Source organism: Myodes glareolus, chromosome 2 (assembly GCF_982192425.1).
Source record: "Myodes glareolus chromosome 2, mMyoGla1.1, whole genome shotgun sequence".
NCBI lineage: Eukaryota > Metazoa > Chordata > Mammalia > Rodentia > Cricetidae > Myodes > Myodes glareolus.
The window spans coordinates 118,658,514-118,675,936 of record NC_142027.1 but is presented as its reverse complement, the minus strand read 5'-3'; the positions used below and the strand labels follow the sequence as shown (position 1 = coordinate 118,675,936).

General features: G+C 45.0%; 1 protein-coding gene across 4 annotated transcripts in view; it reads left to right on the top strand.

The window, feature by feature from the left end:
* Glt1d1 (glycosyltransferase 1 domain containing 1) overlaps positions 1 to 17,423 on the top strand; it is a 75,134-nt gene that overhangs the window by 3,122 nt on the left and 54,589 nt on the right. For all 4 annotated transcript variants that reach the window (XM_048433688.3, XM_048433689.3, XM_087903616.1 and 1 more), the window contains exons 2-4: positions 4,168 to 4,316; positions 10,685 to 10,790; positions 17,082 to 17,133. In XM_048433688.3, coding sequence (XP_048289645.2) covers positions 4,168 to 4,316; positions 10,685 to 10,790; positions 17,082 to 17,133 — 307 coding nt within the window. The remainder of the gene's footprint in view (positions 1 to 4,167; positions 4,317 to 10,684; positions 10,791 to 17,081; positions 17,134 to 17,423) is intronic.

Sequence of the window (17,423 nt, the reverse complement as noted above, 5' to 3'; positions counted from 1 at the left end):
CAGTACCAATTCCTGTTTGACCAGACTTCTACTACCTCACTCCTGCTCAGTCAGGAGTCCAACCTCTGTCTGAACCCAAAATTTTCCTACCCCCCATCCTTTACTCCTTAAAAGCCCTGCCGTAGCTGAGCTCAATGTGCTCCCTGATTCAACCGCTGTGTTGAAATGGACAGACAGTACAAACTTGCTTTTGCATACGAACTCAAACTCCTGGTGGTCTCTAGGGGGCTCATGAGGTGGGCATAACAGGAACTTGAGTACACACACACACATACACACACACACACACACACACACACACATATGCTGGGGTGGGGTGGGAGACTCAGATTTCTATGACCACCCTGGGAAAGAAATTCTCTCATTATTTTGTTGCCTTTTGCTTGTTTTGCACGAGAAACAGAACGGGAGGCAGGGGCATAGGCGGTCAGCTTCAGAGGCCTGACATGGGGCTGTCATTTTTCCGTGTCTCCAACAACAGGCTGTCAGTAGTGCCAAGGTTAGCCTGTTGTCGTCAGGGCTGGGGATAAGGCAGGAGATGTGGGAAGGACTCTTGTCACAAAAGACCAAGAACATCCACTCAAGGAAGATAGTGACAGATGTATGACAGGAGGTAGGGGAGATTGAATCTGTGGGTCTTTTGCGTTTAAGCAATGGGGGCTGCTGACGTGGCTCAGTTGGTAGAATGCCCGTAGCTCCCAAGTAGAGCACTTGTGCCTTGGTTGGTAGATAGCTTGTGACTCAGAAGAGTACTCGTGGCTTGGTGGGTAGCGAGCTTGTGGTTCAGTTCACAGAATGCTTGCTTAGCAGGCTTTAGGCTTGGGTTCTGTCCTCAGCATTGTACCAAATGTACATGGGGATCCTCGTCTGTGAGCTCAGCGATTTGAATACGGAAACCTAAGAACAAGAAGTTTATGGTAATTCTCTGCTATATAATGAGTTTAAGGCCAGTCGAGGCTACAGGAGACTCTGCCTATAAAAAAAAAAACAAAAACAACAAAAACAAATAAACTGGGTATGGGAGAAGGCAGATCTCTGAAAGTTCAAGACTAGCTGGTTTACTTAAGTGAGTTTCAAGTCACCCAGGGTTACATTAATAAGACTCTGAAGAAAAAGAAAAGATGAAGTTGGAGAGATGGCTCAGCAGCTAGCAGCGCTTGCTCCTCTTCCAGAGAACTGAGGTTCAGCTCCCAACACCCCCAGCAGGAAGCTCACAATCAACTGTAGCTCCAGCTCCCCCACCCCATAGTGGGAATAGGTCTGGCCCATGCTAGGCAAGACCTTGAACTTCTGATCCTTCTATATCTACATCTTGAGTGAGTGATTGGTTTGTAGGTGTGTGCCCTCACATCCCACCACTAAAAGTTTCCTGACCTTTGTTTGAAATCATCCCGTTCAGTTCCCCGATGAGCACAGTGTTCTTGGCTCTCCTGAGGGCATCTGGGAAATACTGCCAAGTGCCGAGTACCCTCAGCTCTCAGGAACACACACTGTTAGGGTCAGGTTGGCATAGGGCAGAGAGGGTTGCACCAGAATTGTCACAGGGAGAACTGGACTTTGTGCAGAGGGTGGCAGCTGCTCTTACCTCACCCAGGGCAAGCTAGTGAGCAAAACATGTTTGTTTTTTTGCTAAACCTTGTGATGAGGTACCTTAGGGAAAGGGAGCAATCAGAAGCCTCCTGGGGAAGATGTCCCCTGCAGCCAGGAGTCACTTTTTCTTTTCTAAGACAGCTCTGTCGCTTCCCTCCTGAGTTCTGCTGCAAATGCCAGGCCTTTGGGTAGGAAAACTTTTTTGTTTGTTTTTTGTTTTTGTTTTGTTTTTGTTTTTTTTGTTTTTTTTGTTTTTTTTTTTGTCTAGAGGAACACACTAAAAGAGCTGAGACAAAATACCTGAGCTGAGAGAGGTCTGATGAGGAAAGCAGAATTTTGGATGAAGGTTTCAGACCTGAGTGTGGAGGGCTTGGCTCTCCTCTAAATCCATTAAGCTAGGATCCATAGATTGGTCCATCAGTAACATCAGTGCCTTCATGAGTCAGTCCCTGCCCAAAGACTCCATATGCTGTGACACACACACACACACACACACACACACACACACCCCTTCAACACATTACCTTCTGGGGGAACATCTCACACCCAAACCACTACACAAACTCAGGAAATCATGGGTGCCTGAGAAGTGTGGGGAAAGAAACTATTTTATCTTTCTGCCCTAAGTAACAAGGGTTGGAAGTCAGTCAGTATTTAGGCATTTGACAAATGGGTATCAAAGACAGGTGTTTCCCCTCATAGCAGCACTGGCCCCTGCAGCCTTTGTACTCCCGAAGCCAGCAGCCAAGCAACCAGAGCTGTGCATCTCTGTCAGAACCAAGCCTGGTCATTTGGAAGAAGGTTCTGGCATGTAGATGCACAAAGCGTTACCTAGTTATATGTGAGCCTCTGATTGAGGAATGCAGGTGATGACAACCTGGGAAAGGGACTTGGCCTGCGCTCCAGCAGCATCTGGGACGGCTTCCTGCAGAAATGCTCCTTCCTTTCCCATCTGAGACACCCTTGTCACAACACAAAATCCACCCTTTAAGAGTGTGTAATCCATGGTGCTGGAGAGACAGCTCAGAGGCAAAGAGCACGCACAGGTTGCTCTAGCAGAGGGCCCAGGTTCAGTTCCCAGCACCTTCATGGTGACTCAGAACCATCTGTCATTCCAGTTCCAGAGGACTCAATGGCCTCTTCTGGCTTCTGTGGGTACTGCATGTACATGGTGCACATGCACACATATAGACGTAATTTTAAAATCATATGATTAAATCTTTAAAAGGTATTAGGCTATTGTTGGAAGGTGGATGGAGTGATTTCTAATCTTCAGTTATGAATATGCAAATTGGTTCCCTCTCTTCACAGAGATGATGAACCATTTATTAAAGTTTCTCTCTTTCTCTCTTTATATATATAGTAGCTTCTTTTTTTTTTTTAAAAAAAAAGAAAAACCTTTTGCCAGGAAAGAAAACTACAATTCCTTAGGCATAATAGGCACTTTGTGAATTTATTATTGAATCTAGTTATTATTTGACAGAAGGAATAAGGACAAAGCTATTTAAAAGTATTATAAGCCAGCAAGCCACCAGGGCAAAATTTCAGTCCTCAGAGTATTAAGATTAAACATTTTTTTATTTAGAATGTTTATGAGCTCATGCAGCGAACGCCACAAGGCAGTTTAAAGGACGTCTAGGAGACGGAGAACAACTTGTTACCATGACTCTCATTACCCGTGACAAGGCCCCCTTCCCCTTTCTTCCATGTGGATTCCGCAGAGGGCATCCATTTCTCAGGCACTCATTTTCCAGTAGACGTTAGACTCTGCCATTTGCCAACAGCCTCTCACGTCCTACAGCTTTCGGGAGATGGTAGAGTAGTTCCTCACTTCTGCTCCGCGCCCGTAGGACGCCAACACTTAGGCTAAGGTGAGCGGTAGCTGCAGAAATATTCCTTCAAGGGCTGGAGAGATGAAGAGCACTGACTGCTCTTCCAGCGGTCCTGAGTTCAATTCCCAGCAACCACATGGTGGCTCACAGCCATCTCTAATGAGATCTGGTGCCCTCTTCTGCCCAGCAAGCATGCAGACAGCGACAGGGCCTGAAGAGGAGGCTCCATGGTTAAGAGCATTGGTGGCTCCTGCAGAGGACCTGGATTTGGCTCCCAATACCCACATGGCAGCTCAGCGTCATCTAGAACTCCAGTTCTGGTGGATCGGATGCCTTCGGACCTCCGAAGGCACCAGTATTTTATGTGGTGCATAGACACACCCTGTAGGCAAAACCCTCATAGGCACAAAATGGAAAAAAAAAAAGAAATCTAAAAGAGATGAGTGACAGCAGTTAGAAGATGCATTTCAGGCGCCATCTTGAGTGAAGGGCCAGTGAAGAAGGAACCGGTGGAATTAGAGAGTGCAGACAGAGCTCTGAGGTAGCCCAGTGCCACTGAATGTGGTGAGCGGCTCGCAGTGTCTCAGAGCTGTGACTGCGTTGGCCCTGATCCCCCACAGTCTGAGGTCTTGCCGGCTGGGGAATGGACGGCTGCTGTCACCGTCTCCAGCTTCCATCTGTGTTTCAGTACACACCGACTCTAAAGCCACAACCAGCTTTTCCCTCTCTCTGTTTCTTCATGAAGGGACCACCTAGAGGCTGCAGGCCACATGTGCGTTCTGAGAGATGCCTTTGACTTTGAAAGCCCATCCGACATTGCCGATCTCATCGCGGCCGAGAACCTGGAAGCAGCCCTCGCCCTTCACCTCTACCGAGGAGGCAGACTTCTGCAAGGTACAGCTCTCATGCTTCCAAAGCCGCACAGGGGGAAATGCTGACAAACCAGATGCCAAGGACAGTGCCCTGTTACCCAACTGAAGGATTACACAGGTTTCCTTTTTTTTTTTTTTCTATTAAGCAATTTTCTAAATTTGGTGACCTTGCCATTTTAGAACAGATAGGTATTGATGATATCTTTACTGTTTCAATATGTGCACCCTGAGACCAGCCATGGTGGTCCATGCCTGTCTTTACAGCACAGGTTCTCCTTCAAAGCCGTGATGGCCCTGGGTCAGAGCCATCCGTGTCTAAGGCAGCTCAGTCTGCTGTGGCCAGGAGGCCTCTCCTCCCTCCCTGGGTTTCACCCTGACAACTATAACTTTAAGAGAGACAGGGTTTGCTGTTTTTGACTTACAGTTCGAAGTCACAGTCCATCATCTGGGGAAGTCAAGGCAGGAACTTGAAGCAGTTAGTCACATCATAGCCAAAGTCAAGAGAAATGAAGGCAGGCACACGTCCTACAAATGCCCCTTTTCTATGTCTTTTTTTAAAAAAAAATTTTATTTATTTATTTACTTATTTACTTATTATGTATACAATATTCTGTCTGTGTGTATGCCTGCAGGCCAGAAGAGGGCACCAGACCTCATGACAGATGGTTGTGAGCCACCATGTGGTTGCTGGGATTTGAACTCAGGACCTTTGGAAGAGCAGGCAATGCTCTTAACCGCTGAGCCATCTCTCCAGCCCCCTTTTCTATATTTCTATACAGCTTAGGGTTCCCTGCCTAGGGAATGGTAACACCTACCGTGGCCTGCGTCTTCCCACATCAGTTCAACCAAGGCCATCTCAACACAGACGTGCCCAGAGGCCAACCTGACCTAGACAAACCCTCACTGAGACTCTCTTCTCAGGTCATTCAAGGCTGTGACAAGCTGACAGTTTAAAATGAACAATCACAGGTAGTTTAAATAGCTTGAGACATAGCAGCGCTTCTTTTCTGAAATGTCTGCAGCAGAAGGGCTTTTATTTAAAAAATTTAAATTTTAGTGTGTGTGTGTGTGTGTGTGTGTGTGTGTGTGTGTGTGATGTGCTAGTTTGTGGAGTAGATCCTCTCCTCTATAAGTGAGTTCTGAAGGTTGAATGGAAGTCATCAGATTTGTGGGCACGTGCTTTTAGCCACTTAAACTATCTCGCCAGCTCTACATCTTAGATTTGTTTTTTAAATGTGTATCTTCACATAGGCAGTGAGATATTTGGAGGAGAGCTAGGCTAGATTATAAAGTTCATTTGTGTTTCTCATTCCCTCGTACCCACGTCCTAAGGTCATTGAGGGTTATTTGTTGTTTGACGTAGTCTCATGTAGCCCAGGCTGGAACTTACTATGTAGTAGAGGATGGCCTTGACTTTCTCATCTTCCTGGCTTCGCTTTCCAAGTGCTGGGATTCTCGGCCTGTGCTACCAAGTCTTGTTATGTGGTGCCGGGAAAGGAACACAGGGCCTCATACGTGGTGGCAAGCTCTCAACCAGCTAAGATGCATTCTCAGCCTCTGGAGTGATTTCAGACAGTATTTTCAACAGTGACAATGACCTGCTCTGTGAGGTTGGGAGTGCTATTTTCCACATGTGACCTCACTTCGGTTCAGACTCTCCAGTTTGGGATCACCCCACGTTTTGGAGTTTTAGACTAGGCAGGAACCCCCTGTGTCACACTGTGGGGATCCTCTGTGTTCACAGCTTTAACTTTAGACTCTAAGGCATGCTGCCCCATCTTGGATCATATGCTTTGGCTGCTGTTGTTTTGAAACAGGGTCTCACTAGGTAGCCTTGGCTGGTGCGAAACTCACCAGGTAGACCAGGCTGACCTCACAGAGATCCTCCTGCTTCTGCCTCTCAAGCGCTGGGATTAAAGGTGTGCACCACCACACCAGGATGATTATATGTTCTTGAAGTTGATATGGGATGCCCCTCTGTATGCTGTGAATATGTTTTTATTACCATTGGTTAATTATGAAGCTGATCTGCAGGGCAGAATATAGATAGGCAGGAAATCCAGCAGAGAGTGGCAGAGAAAGAAGGCAGAGCTGGGGAGACACCTGAGCACCACCAGAGGAGTGAGATGCCAGAGCATTACCCATAAGCCACAGGGCATGTGGCAATACACAGATTATTAGAATAATTATTAGAATTATTGGATTAATTTATATGTAGAGCTTGCCTGTAAGAAGCCTGAGCCATCCGTCAAAAAGCCTGTAATTTAGTTAAGCCTCAGAGTGGCTCTTTGGGAACTGGTGGGCGGGACAGAAACCTCCAGTTACTTGAAGTCATGTTGAGTGTCTGTGCTATCAGTTCCTAGGTTAACCTGGAGGCCAAGAAACTATGCAGTATTTTGTTTTGTCCAATGCTGACAAAATTGCCATCGAAGTTCAGATAAGACTGACAGATGGCAAGGGCATGCTTCACTTCACTCTGATCCAGTTGCTGTTTTTTTGTTGTTTTGTTTTTTGCTTTTATTTTTTTTGTGTGTGTATATATGTATGTATGTTTGTATGTATGTGTGTGTGTATGTATGTGCGTATGTGTTTTGAGTCAGGGTTTCTCTGTGTAACTTTGGCTGTCCTGGAACTCACTCTGTATAACAGGCTGGCCTGGAACTCAAAGATCCACCTGCCTATGCCCCCCACAAGTTGGGGGTTAAAGGCTTGTGCCACCGCCACCACCTGCTTTGTTTTGTTTTTTAGTTTATATGTTTAATCCCACCACTCTTGCTCTCTGCTTCCAGTAAACATGAAGATGTCACTGTTCTGTTTGCTTCTGAGTTGGGAGGAACTCTGAACTAACACAGGGATTGTTTTTCCCTCCTAGGGATAAGTGTGAAAGATTTTTTTTTCTATGTACACATCAACCAATTTTTAAAGTGTTTAATGACAGGACTTTATAGTTGGCCTTGTCTAAGAGAGAATATAGCTGGGGCACTGTGCAGGGTGCATTCTGGGAGCTCTCTTATATGTTTTAACTAGCGTATAAGACAGACAACTTGCAAGTTAATTTGATGTGGGTTGCAGAGCTTCAATGAAGTCTTACGAATACACCTTAGCCAGGTGGTGGTGGCGGCACACTCGGGAGGCAGAGGCAGGCGGATCTCTGTGAGTTCGAGGCCAGTCTGGTCTACAGAGCGAGTTCCAGGACAGGCTCCAAAGCTACAGAGAAACCCTGTCTTGAAAAACCAAAAACCCAAAACCAAACCCAAACCAAAAAGAATATGGCTTAAGCCGGAACCTAATAAGGAAGCAGATAGGGTCAGGTGGCCGAGAACAAGATTAACCCGTCTGTGATGGCATCCCGTGACTCAGGATGGATCCAGTTCAGATGCCCCACCCCATAGGATTGCTCTTTACTTTGTGTCGTTTTTAAAATCAAAACCATGTACTATAGTTTGGTAGTCTTTGGGTTGTAAATTATATTGCCGTATTTCATAGGGCGTGTGTGCCACCGCATGCGTGTTGGAGCCAGAGGACAGCTGTATGGTGTCTGTTCCCTCCCACCACGCTAGCCCTTACACCATGAGTCATCTCACTGGTCTGCAGTTGTCTGTGATCTTTATTGTTATTTTGAGATTTTTGAGGCAGGGTCTCATGTAGCCCAGGCTGGCCTTGAACTCACAATTTAGGTAAGGTTGACCTTAACCTGCTGGTCCTCTTTCTTCCTCTTGTCAAATGCTGGGGTTACAGGAGTCACCAACACACTCAGGCCTTTGAGACAGGCTTTTCCATTTTACAGCCCAGGCTAGCCTAGAACTCACTATGTAGCCAGGGCTGGGGTTGAAGTCCTGACAATTCTCCTGCCTTGGCTCACAAGTTTGAGACAGTCCATCTCTAGCTTTAGTTTTCTGTTCTTAACTGAAATAAAATTAAAAACAAAATATCCTCTATCTTTGCTAGGTCTCCCACAGCAATAAGTTATGAGTGAAGACGTATTTTTTTTTAAAAAAATGTTTTTTTAATTAAATTTTTTTCACATGTACGGATGTTTTGCCTGCATGTATGCAATGACATTGCACCACATGTATTCCAGGTGCCCACAGAATCTACCAGAAGGTATTAGATGGGGACCTGGAGTTCCAGACAGCTGTGAGCTGTCATGTGGGTGCTCGAATCAAAGCTGGGTCCTCTGCAAGAGCAGCAGCGCTGTTTACTGCGGAACCATTTCCAGCCCCATTATTATTTTTATGTGGGGGTTTTCATCCACATGTCTGTGCACCATGCGGATGCTGTGCCTGTGGATGCCTGAAGAGGGCGTTGGAGCTACAGGCTGCTGAACTGCAAACAGGTGCTGGGAATCCTTGGTCCTCTGGAAGAATGACTGATGACCTTAACCACTGACCCATCTCTCCAGCCCTGAATGATGATATCTTATTTCCATGTTTTGTTTCAGACACTGTATGTGATGAACTGTGTCTGTTTTGAGACAGGGTCTCACCATGTAGCCTTGGCTGACCTGGGACTCACTGGTTGTGTAGACCAGTCTGACTGGGACTCACAGAGAGTGCTGGGATTACAGGCATGTGCTACCACACCTCATATGTGATGAACCGAATTCAAAGATACTTTTAGACTGGACATGATGGGGCAATCTGGAAGCAGAGGCGGGCAGATCTCTGAGTTCTAGGCCGGCCAGGTCTACATGGCAAGTTCAGTTCAGAATGTTGTGTTTGCTTCCAAGGGCCAGGGATACCACTCAGATGCCATTCAGAGTTCCACTGTTTCAATGCCTGGCTTTAGAAGCTGGTGATCATGAGAGAGGGGCCATGCCTGGTGACCTCCAGATACCAGCGTCTACACAGTGCTGCCCATTCCTCGAGACTTCCGGAACTGCTGGCTGAGGATGCTAAGCAGGACCCTCTCCTGTCCCCAGCTTCATTTGAGCTCTTTGATTTCTTCCCAGGATTGGTGAGCTTGGCTTTGATAGATGGTGGGGAATGATTTTTTTTTTCCATGGTTAAAATGGAAAGCTAATTAATTTGAAAACTAGTCCTGACAACCACGGGTGAGACTTGGCATGCTTAATCTCAGCGTGGGTTTTTCTTTGTACATATATTTGTGTGTGTGTGTGTGTGTGTGTGTGTGTGTGTGTGTGTGTGTGTAGTGTTGGTGGGTGTGGTCATGGTGATGGTTGTAGCACTGGGGACTGGGGAGGGATCTTTGTGGAATTCAGAAGACAACTTTAAAGGAGCCCTTTCTCTCTTTCCACCACGTGGGTCCCAGAGATGTGTCAGCTGTGGTGGCTTTTGCCTTTGCAGAACTATCTCACTGGCCCCTCAGTACAGATTTCTTTTTTTCTTTTCTTTCTTTCTTTCTTTCTTTCTTTCTTTCATTTCTTCCTCCCTCCCTCCTTACTTCCCTCCCTCCCTCCTTACTTCTCTCCCTCCCTCTCTTCCTCCCTCTCTTCCTCCCTCTCTTCCTCCCTTCCTCCCTCCCTCTCTCCCTCCCTCCCTCCCTCCCTCCCTCCCTCCCTCCCTCCCTCCCTCCCTCCTTCCCTCCCTCCCTTCCGTGTAGTCCTAGCTGTCCTGGAACTAGCTCTTGCTGGCCTCGCACTCCCAGAGATCCCCCTGCCTCTGCCTCCCCAGTGCTGAGATTAAAGGTGCGCGCCACCACCACCTGGCCAGTGCAGGTTTCTAATAGTGTTATCTGCCATTCCTCTAGAGAGCTGAACAGACCGGAACTGACACCAAACACACTGCACTTAGGGACTGGGGCTGAAGCTCAGCTGGTAGAGTGTTTGTCAAGCCTGCACAAAGCCTCGGTTTCAACCTCTAGAGGGATATAAATTGGGTGTGGCAGTGCTTGTGGGAAATCTCAGCCCTTTGGCCCAGCCTTGGTGGAAGCTTGAGGGTTAGGAGTTCAAGGTTATTGTCAAGGAAATAAATTCAAGGTCAACCTGCCTCAAAAAGAAAACAACACCAGGCCAGTGAATAGACTCACTAGAGTTCAATTTACAAAACACACATAAAGGTAGGGAGTACTGACTCCACAAAGATGTCCTCTGACATCCACACTAGCACTGTGGCAAATACATGCCCTCACACATATTACACACACACACACACACACACACACACACACACACACACGCATGCACGCACACACATCTGGGAATGGTGGCACACACCTGGAGTTCTAGCCCTGGGTTTGCTGAGGGAGGAAAATTGAGAGTTCCAGGCCAGCAGCCTGGGCTCTAGAGCTCTCTTTCAAAATAGATGACAGAAAAGCCATGCAGCTGGCTTCTGGGTTACGGGAACTTCCGCTTTTGCTTCATGGCTGCAGGCCAGTTGTCAAGGGTCACCCCCTGCTGTCCCATGTGTTCCACTTGTCATCATTTTGCAGGTCACGGCATTCCTTTTGGGGTCATCTTTGGTGGAACTGATTTAAATGAAGATGCCAATCACAAAGAAAAAAATGAAGTCATGGGGAAGGTTCTGGAGGAAGCCAGGTAAGGCCATCCCTCTGTGCTCTGCTTCGGGAGGGCTTGCATCCTAGCAGGGAAAGCAAATTCTCACCACCAATAAAAAGGCCCTTGCCAGGCATAGTGGCTCGTGCCTTTAGTTCCAGAACTTGGGAGACAGAGGCAGGTGGCTAGCTGAGAGTTAAGGCTAACCTGCTCTACATAGCAAGTTCTCAGACAGTCAAAGCCACATAGAGAGAGAGAGAGACCCTGTCTCAAAACAAGTCCACAAAACAAAACTGTCCTTCAGTATAGTTTTATTTTGCTACAAATTCTCCTTGTAACCAAGTGAGTCATTATAACTGGCCTAATGCTAATATCGCATGAGCATTTTAGAAGGTTCTGTGTGGTAGGAAGACAGCTTGTGTGTGCGTGTGTGTGTGTGTGTGTGTATACTGAAACAGGGTCTTTTGTAGCCTAGGCTAACTTTGATCACTGTGGTTAGCTGAGGATTGACCACTGTGGATGACATTGAACTCGGCTCCTGCCTTCACCTCCCAAGTTCTGGAACTGCATGAATGCACCACAGTGCAGGGCTGAGCAGATGATGCTAAGCAGGCCTATGCTAGGTTTCCCAGCCCAAGGCTCATGCTTGTCACTCACTAAGTAAGGCTATTCACTATTCAGTGTGTATGGCTCCTGTCTGTGTTGCCTTGTGAGTTCTGTAAACCGTTATAGAGAGCAGTCACCAGCGAGATTCTGTGCCCTGGCTGAGTCCTCCATTTACACATTACTCCCAGCCACCTGGAAGCAGAGAGCCCCCAAGAGCATGGCTCTATGGCCTGTAGGTGGTGCTTCTCCAAGATATCCATTAGTTCTGTGGGAAGAGCGTGGGAACCCATGCCCCAAACACTAGCTGTGGCCAGCACCTTCTGACCTGCATGGGCAATGTGTGAACGTGGTATACATACATATACACAGGAAAAACACTCATACACAGAAAATCAAAATAAATAAATCTTAAAAAACAAAAAAACACACAGAAAAAAACCTGTCTCAAAAAATACTCAAAAATAAAAACCCAAAACAAACAAAACCCCCTAAACAAATAACAACAACAATAACACAAAAGCTTTAGCTCCCTTTACAGAGGACTTGAGTTCCCTTCCTTATACCCACATCAGGTGGCTCCTGATATAGCTGGAGTATATATAACTCCAGCTCCAGGGCATAAGCACCCTCTTCTGGCCTCCATAGGTACTGCACCCACACAGTGCAAACACATACACACACACACACACACACACACACACACACGTTCACTCATACACATACACAAAAAAATCTTAAGAAAAGTGACCCATTAGTGAATATTCCTTACTAATTCTTGCACATTTTAAAAACATATTATCTTTCTATTTGCATGGTTCATGCTGTACAGCCCTAAGGAAGAAAAGTAATTCTGTTTACTAGAAATATTATTGAACAAATCTATCTTGCAGTATTATCTTTAGGGTTACTTATCACATTGTTATTAAAACAAATATTGATTTTCTATTTGGGGGTAATTAAGGCCAGTGGGCAAGAGAGATGCATGAATCATGGATTTCTTGTTTGACATCACACAGCTCATGTTTCTGTAAACGAGGTATTGAGTTTGCCTGGCTTCTTAATGAACATTTCATTTTTAATTAAACACTTTTTTAAGTTGGTGTATTTTTTTCTATGGGGTTGTGTGAATTTTTTCAGTATTTTAAACCTTTATTCCATGCAGTCTAGTATTCTATTTTAATTTTGGATTAGGTTATCAGCTTCTAAGAATTATGACATAGTAAGTACTTGGTAATTATATTATAAATATCAAAATTAAATGAAGTATATCTGAAAATTAGGATCATTTTGTTTCTGGGTATATTTTTGGAAAAGAATACTTGCCATTTGCTACTGTTTACTTAAAAATTCTTTTCCTTTCTCTTTAGTTTTTGTGATTGACTATTTTCCTGCATGTGTGTCTGTGAACTCTGTGTATGCAGTGTTCTTAAAGGGCAGAAGAGGCTGTCAGATCTGGGACTGGAGTTACAGATGGTTGTAAACCACCATGTGGGTGCTGGGATTGAACTCAGGTTGTCTGGAAGAGCAACCAGTGCTCGTCACCACTGAGCTGTCTCTCCAGCCAGCCCCTACCTAGCATTATCACATCTTCTGAGATATATCCTGGGTAGGAGGGTAGGAACCTTTGCGACTTATGGAACCTCTTCTCTGCCATTGCGCTAAACCCTTAGATGTGTTTGAGTCTGCTCCTGGCCTCATGTTCACTTTTGAGCTCCCATTCTTTTTCTTGTTGCCAATACAGTTTTTTTTGCTTGTTTATTGACTTTTATTGAGTTTTACATTTTTTCTCTGCTCCACTCCCTGCCTCTCCCTTTTCCTTCAACCCTTTCCCAAGGTCCCCATGCTCCCTTTACTCAGGAGATCTTGTCTTTTTATCCTTTCTGCTTTCCATGTAGATTAGATCTATGTAAGTCTCTCTTAATGTCCGCATTGTTGTCTAAGTTCTCTGGGATTGTGGTGTGTAGGCTGGCTTTCTTTGCTTTATGTTTAAAAACCACTTATGAGTGAGTACATGTGATAACTGTCTTTCTGTGTCACTCAAAATAATGTTTTCTAGCTCCATCCATTTTCCTGCAAAATTCAAGATGTCATTAATTTTTTACTGCTGTGTAGTACTCCATTGGGTAAATGTACCACATTTTCCTTATCCATTCTTCGGTCGAGGGCATTTAGATTGTTTCCAGGTTCTGGCTATTACAAACAAAGGTGCTATGAACGTAGTTGAGCACATGTCCGTGTGGTATGATTGAGCATCCTTTGGATATATACCCAAAAGTGGTATTACTGAGTCTTGAGGAAGGTTGTTTCCTAATTTTCTGAGAAATCGCCGCACTGACATCCAAAGGGACTGTACCAGCTTGCATTCCCACCAGCAATTCAGAAGTGTTCCCTTTTCCCCATATCCTCTCCAGCATAAGTTGTCATCAGTGTTTTTGAGCCATTCTTACAGGTGTAAGATGGAATCTCAGAGTTGTTTTGATTTTCATTTCTCTGATAACTAAAGATGTTGAACATTTCCTTAAGTGTCTTTCAGCCATTTTAGACTTCTCTGTTGAGAGTTCTCTGTTTAGGTCTGTACTCCATTTTTTTTTAAATTGGATTATTTGTTCTTTTGATGACCAATTTCTTGAGTTCTTTGTATATTTTGGAGATCAGACCTCTGTCTGATGTGGGGTTAATGAAGATCTTTTCCCATTCTGTAGGCTGTTGTTTTGTCTTGTTGACCATGTCCTTTGCTTTACAGAAGCTTTTCAGTTTCAGGAGGTCCCATTTATTAATTGTTTCTCTCAGTGTCTGTGCTACTGGGGTTATATTTAGGAAGTGGTCTCATGTGCCAATGCGTTCAAGTGTACTTCCCACTTTGTCTTCTGTAAGGTTCAGTATGGCTGGCTTTATGTTGAGGTCTTTGATCCATTTGGACTTGAGTTTTGTGCATGGTGATAGATATGGGTCTATTTTCATTCTTCTACATGTTGATATCCAGTTATGCCAGCACTAATTGTTAAATATGCTTCCTTTTTTACATTTGATATTTTTTGGTCTTTGTCAAAAATCAGGTGTTCGAAGGTTTGTGGATTGATATCCGGGTCTTCTATTTGGTTCCATTGGTCCTCCTGTCTGTTCTTATGCCAGACAATATAGTTTTAATCACTGTACTTTGTATATGTGCCAGTGTGTAATATGAGTCTCAGCTCTGTGTTCTTTATCTTGAATGGTTGCTACTCAGTAACGTGCATATTTGATTTTGTCTTAGTCAGGGTTACTATTGCTGTGATGTCATGAATCACCATGACCAGGAGCAAGCTGGGGGAGAAAGGGTTTATTTGGCTTACCCTTCCACATCACAGTTTATCATCTGGATGTCAGGACAGGAACTCAAATAGGGCAGGAAACTGGAAGTGGGAATTGATACAGAGGCCATGGAGGAGTGCTGCTTACTGACTTGCTCCTCATGGCTTGCTCAGTCTGCTTTCTTAGAGAACCCAGGGCCATTAGCTCAGGGATGGCACCACCCATGATGTGCTGGGCCCTTCTGCATCAATCACTAATTAAGAAAATGCTCCACAGGCTTGTTTGATCTCATGGGGGCATTTTCTCAACTGAGGTTGAGGTTCCTTCCTCTCTGATGACACTAGCTTGTGTCAAATTGACATAAAACTCTCCAGGACAGTTACTTTCTTCACTGCTGTGACAAAATACTTGACAGAAGCTACTTAAGGAAGGACCTAGGTGTGGTGGTGGGCACGTTTTAACCCAGTACCTTAGAGGTAGGGACAGAAGGATCTCTAAGTTCAAGGCCAGCCCAAGCCTCCATGGAAAAACTCTGAAAAGGGGGGAAGGTTATTTGAGGTTGCAGTTTAAAGGTACTGTCCAGTTCGTCCTGGCAAGGAAGCCATTGTGGCAGGAATGTGAGGCAGTTGGCCATATAGTGTCCACAAGTCAGGAAGAAAAGAACAATACATGTTGATGTTCAGTTCACACCATCCCTTTTATTCAGCCCAGGGCCCCAGCCCTCGGCATGGTGCTGTCCACAGTCAGGTTGGGTCTTCCCAACTCAGTTTTCCTAGTCTAGGTACTCCCTCATAGATAGGACCTGTTTCTTAGATGGTTCTGCACCCTTTCAAGATGGTGATTGACGGAGTGACTTTGACTTAGAGAGCTCCTGACTCGAAAATCTTTCTGTGTGACAGTCATAGAATTATGTGTATGGTTAATCCTTAAAGCTACCGTCTGAAAAAAAAATTACTGTCTGATGCTATTATAATTCAGTTGTGGGTTTTTATCACCTGGTTTGGTCAAAAAGGAATATCTTTACGTAATTCTTATGCAATAAATGTCTTAGACAACTCAGTTAAAATGTATCTGTTGCACTCTTGTTACAGAAAAGGCAATCTTTTAAAATACATCTATTTAGTGTGTGTGTGCACGCATGCACATGTGTGAGCATGATACAGCTCCCATGTGGGGTCAGGGAACAACTTGTGGGAGTTCGTTCTTTCTTTCCACCATGTAGAATCCCAGGGGAATCAAACTCCAGTGGTAAGACTTAACAGTAAGCTTCGTCCTGCTGAGCGATCTTTAGTGGCCTGGTCAACAGCCTAAAATAGAGGTCCCCCATTTTCTTAGCACTGGAGCCCCTTAGGTATAGTGGCATTTCATTTGTATTTTTAGTAAATAAAGCTTGCCTGAAGATCAGAAAAGTAAGACAGCCACATTGGCCAGCCTTGGATGACACACACCTTTAATCCCAGTGGCCGCCCTAGTTTGCCATAGAAACCAGGCAGTAGTGGTGCACACTCTTAATCCCAGAGCTTGAGAGGAATATAAGACAGGAGGAGACAGCTCTCACACACAGTCTCATTCTGAAGTTTCCTGGAGGCAGGATCACCATTTTTGGACCGAGGTTGAGGTTTAGAGCCAGTGGCTTGTTGCTTTGCTTTTCTGGTCTTCAGGTTAAACCCCAATATCTGTCTCTGAGATTTTATTAATTGTGCTTCACTTAGGACTGACCTTTTCTTCTATTGTTTTAAAAAATTTATTTGTATATATAAACCTGAATGCATGTGTGTGTGTGTGTGTGTGCTACATGGCTTTAAGATGTAAGTATTCCCATTATCGTACAGGTTTCTTGGGCAGATATGGGCACTATAGCACACACAGAATTCCCTGGTCACACACCCTGTCATGTGCCCCTTGCCCTGGTGTGCTTCTCATAACATATTAACTATGTCACCTACTGAACTTGGTTTTCTGGCTTTTGATGATTTAAAAAAAAAACCCATAAATGTACGTTAGTGTGCATGCTGCATGTACGCAGGTGTCAGAGAGGGTGTCAGGTACCCAGGAGCTAGTAAGTAACAGGTGTTTGTGAGCCGCCGCACGTGGTTGCTGGAAACTGAATCCAGGGCCTCTGGAAGAGCAGTAAATATTCTTAACAACTCAGTCATTGCCCCAGCTCTGGCCTTTGATTTTTAATCTCTGCTTTTTCTAGCATTATTAGAAAGGAACAAGAGAAATAAGAGGTTTCGAGCATCGTTGAGTTTATCTCCCTCCCACAGCATTTTCTGGTGTGGGTGGAGACGGGGCCTAATGGGCAGTGACCGGGAGTAATGACAGCGGATGGAACCGTGCCCTGTCCGGCTCTCATGAGTTGATGGGAAGTGCTGCCTCAGAGTTGTGCTAATTGAATTCCAGCCTAATTGACTGTTTTCTCTATCCATTGACTAGGTTTGCCGTGGCTTTCACAGAGGCAATGAAGGACACAGCGCAGATGCAGTGGGTACGTGTTCTTCTGGAGTCTTTCCAGTAGGGCTCGGGGACAGGGAGGCCGTCTAGACCGTGGTGGGATGGCACAGTTGTGTGCTGCTGTTTCCAGTGTGGATACCCTTAAAAAGTTTAGTGATGATGTTTCAAAGTTTTCTTTCATTAATTTTTTGAGAGTTTTATACAATGTAGGAAACATTTTTTTAATTAAAAAAAATATATATATGTATACATATTCATATATATATATATATATTTTCTGCATTCTATCTGTGTTCTACATGTTTGTCTGAGCCCCTTGGGGCT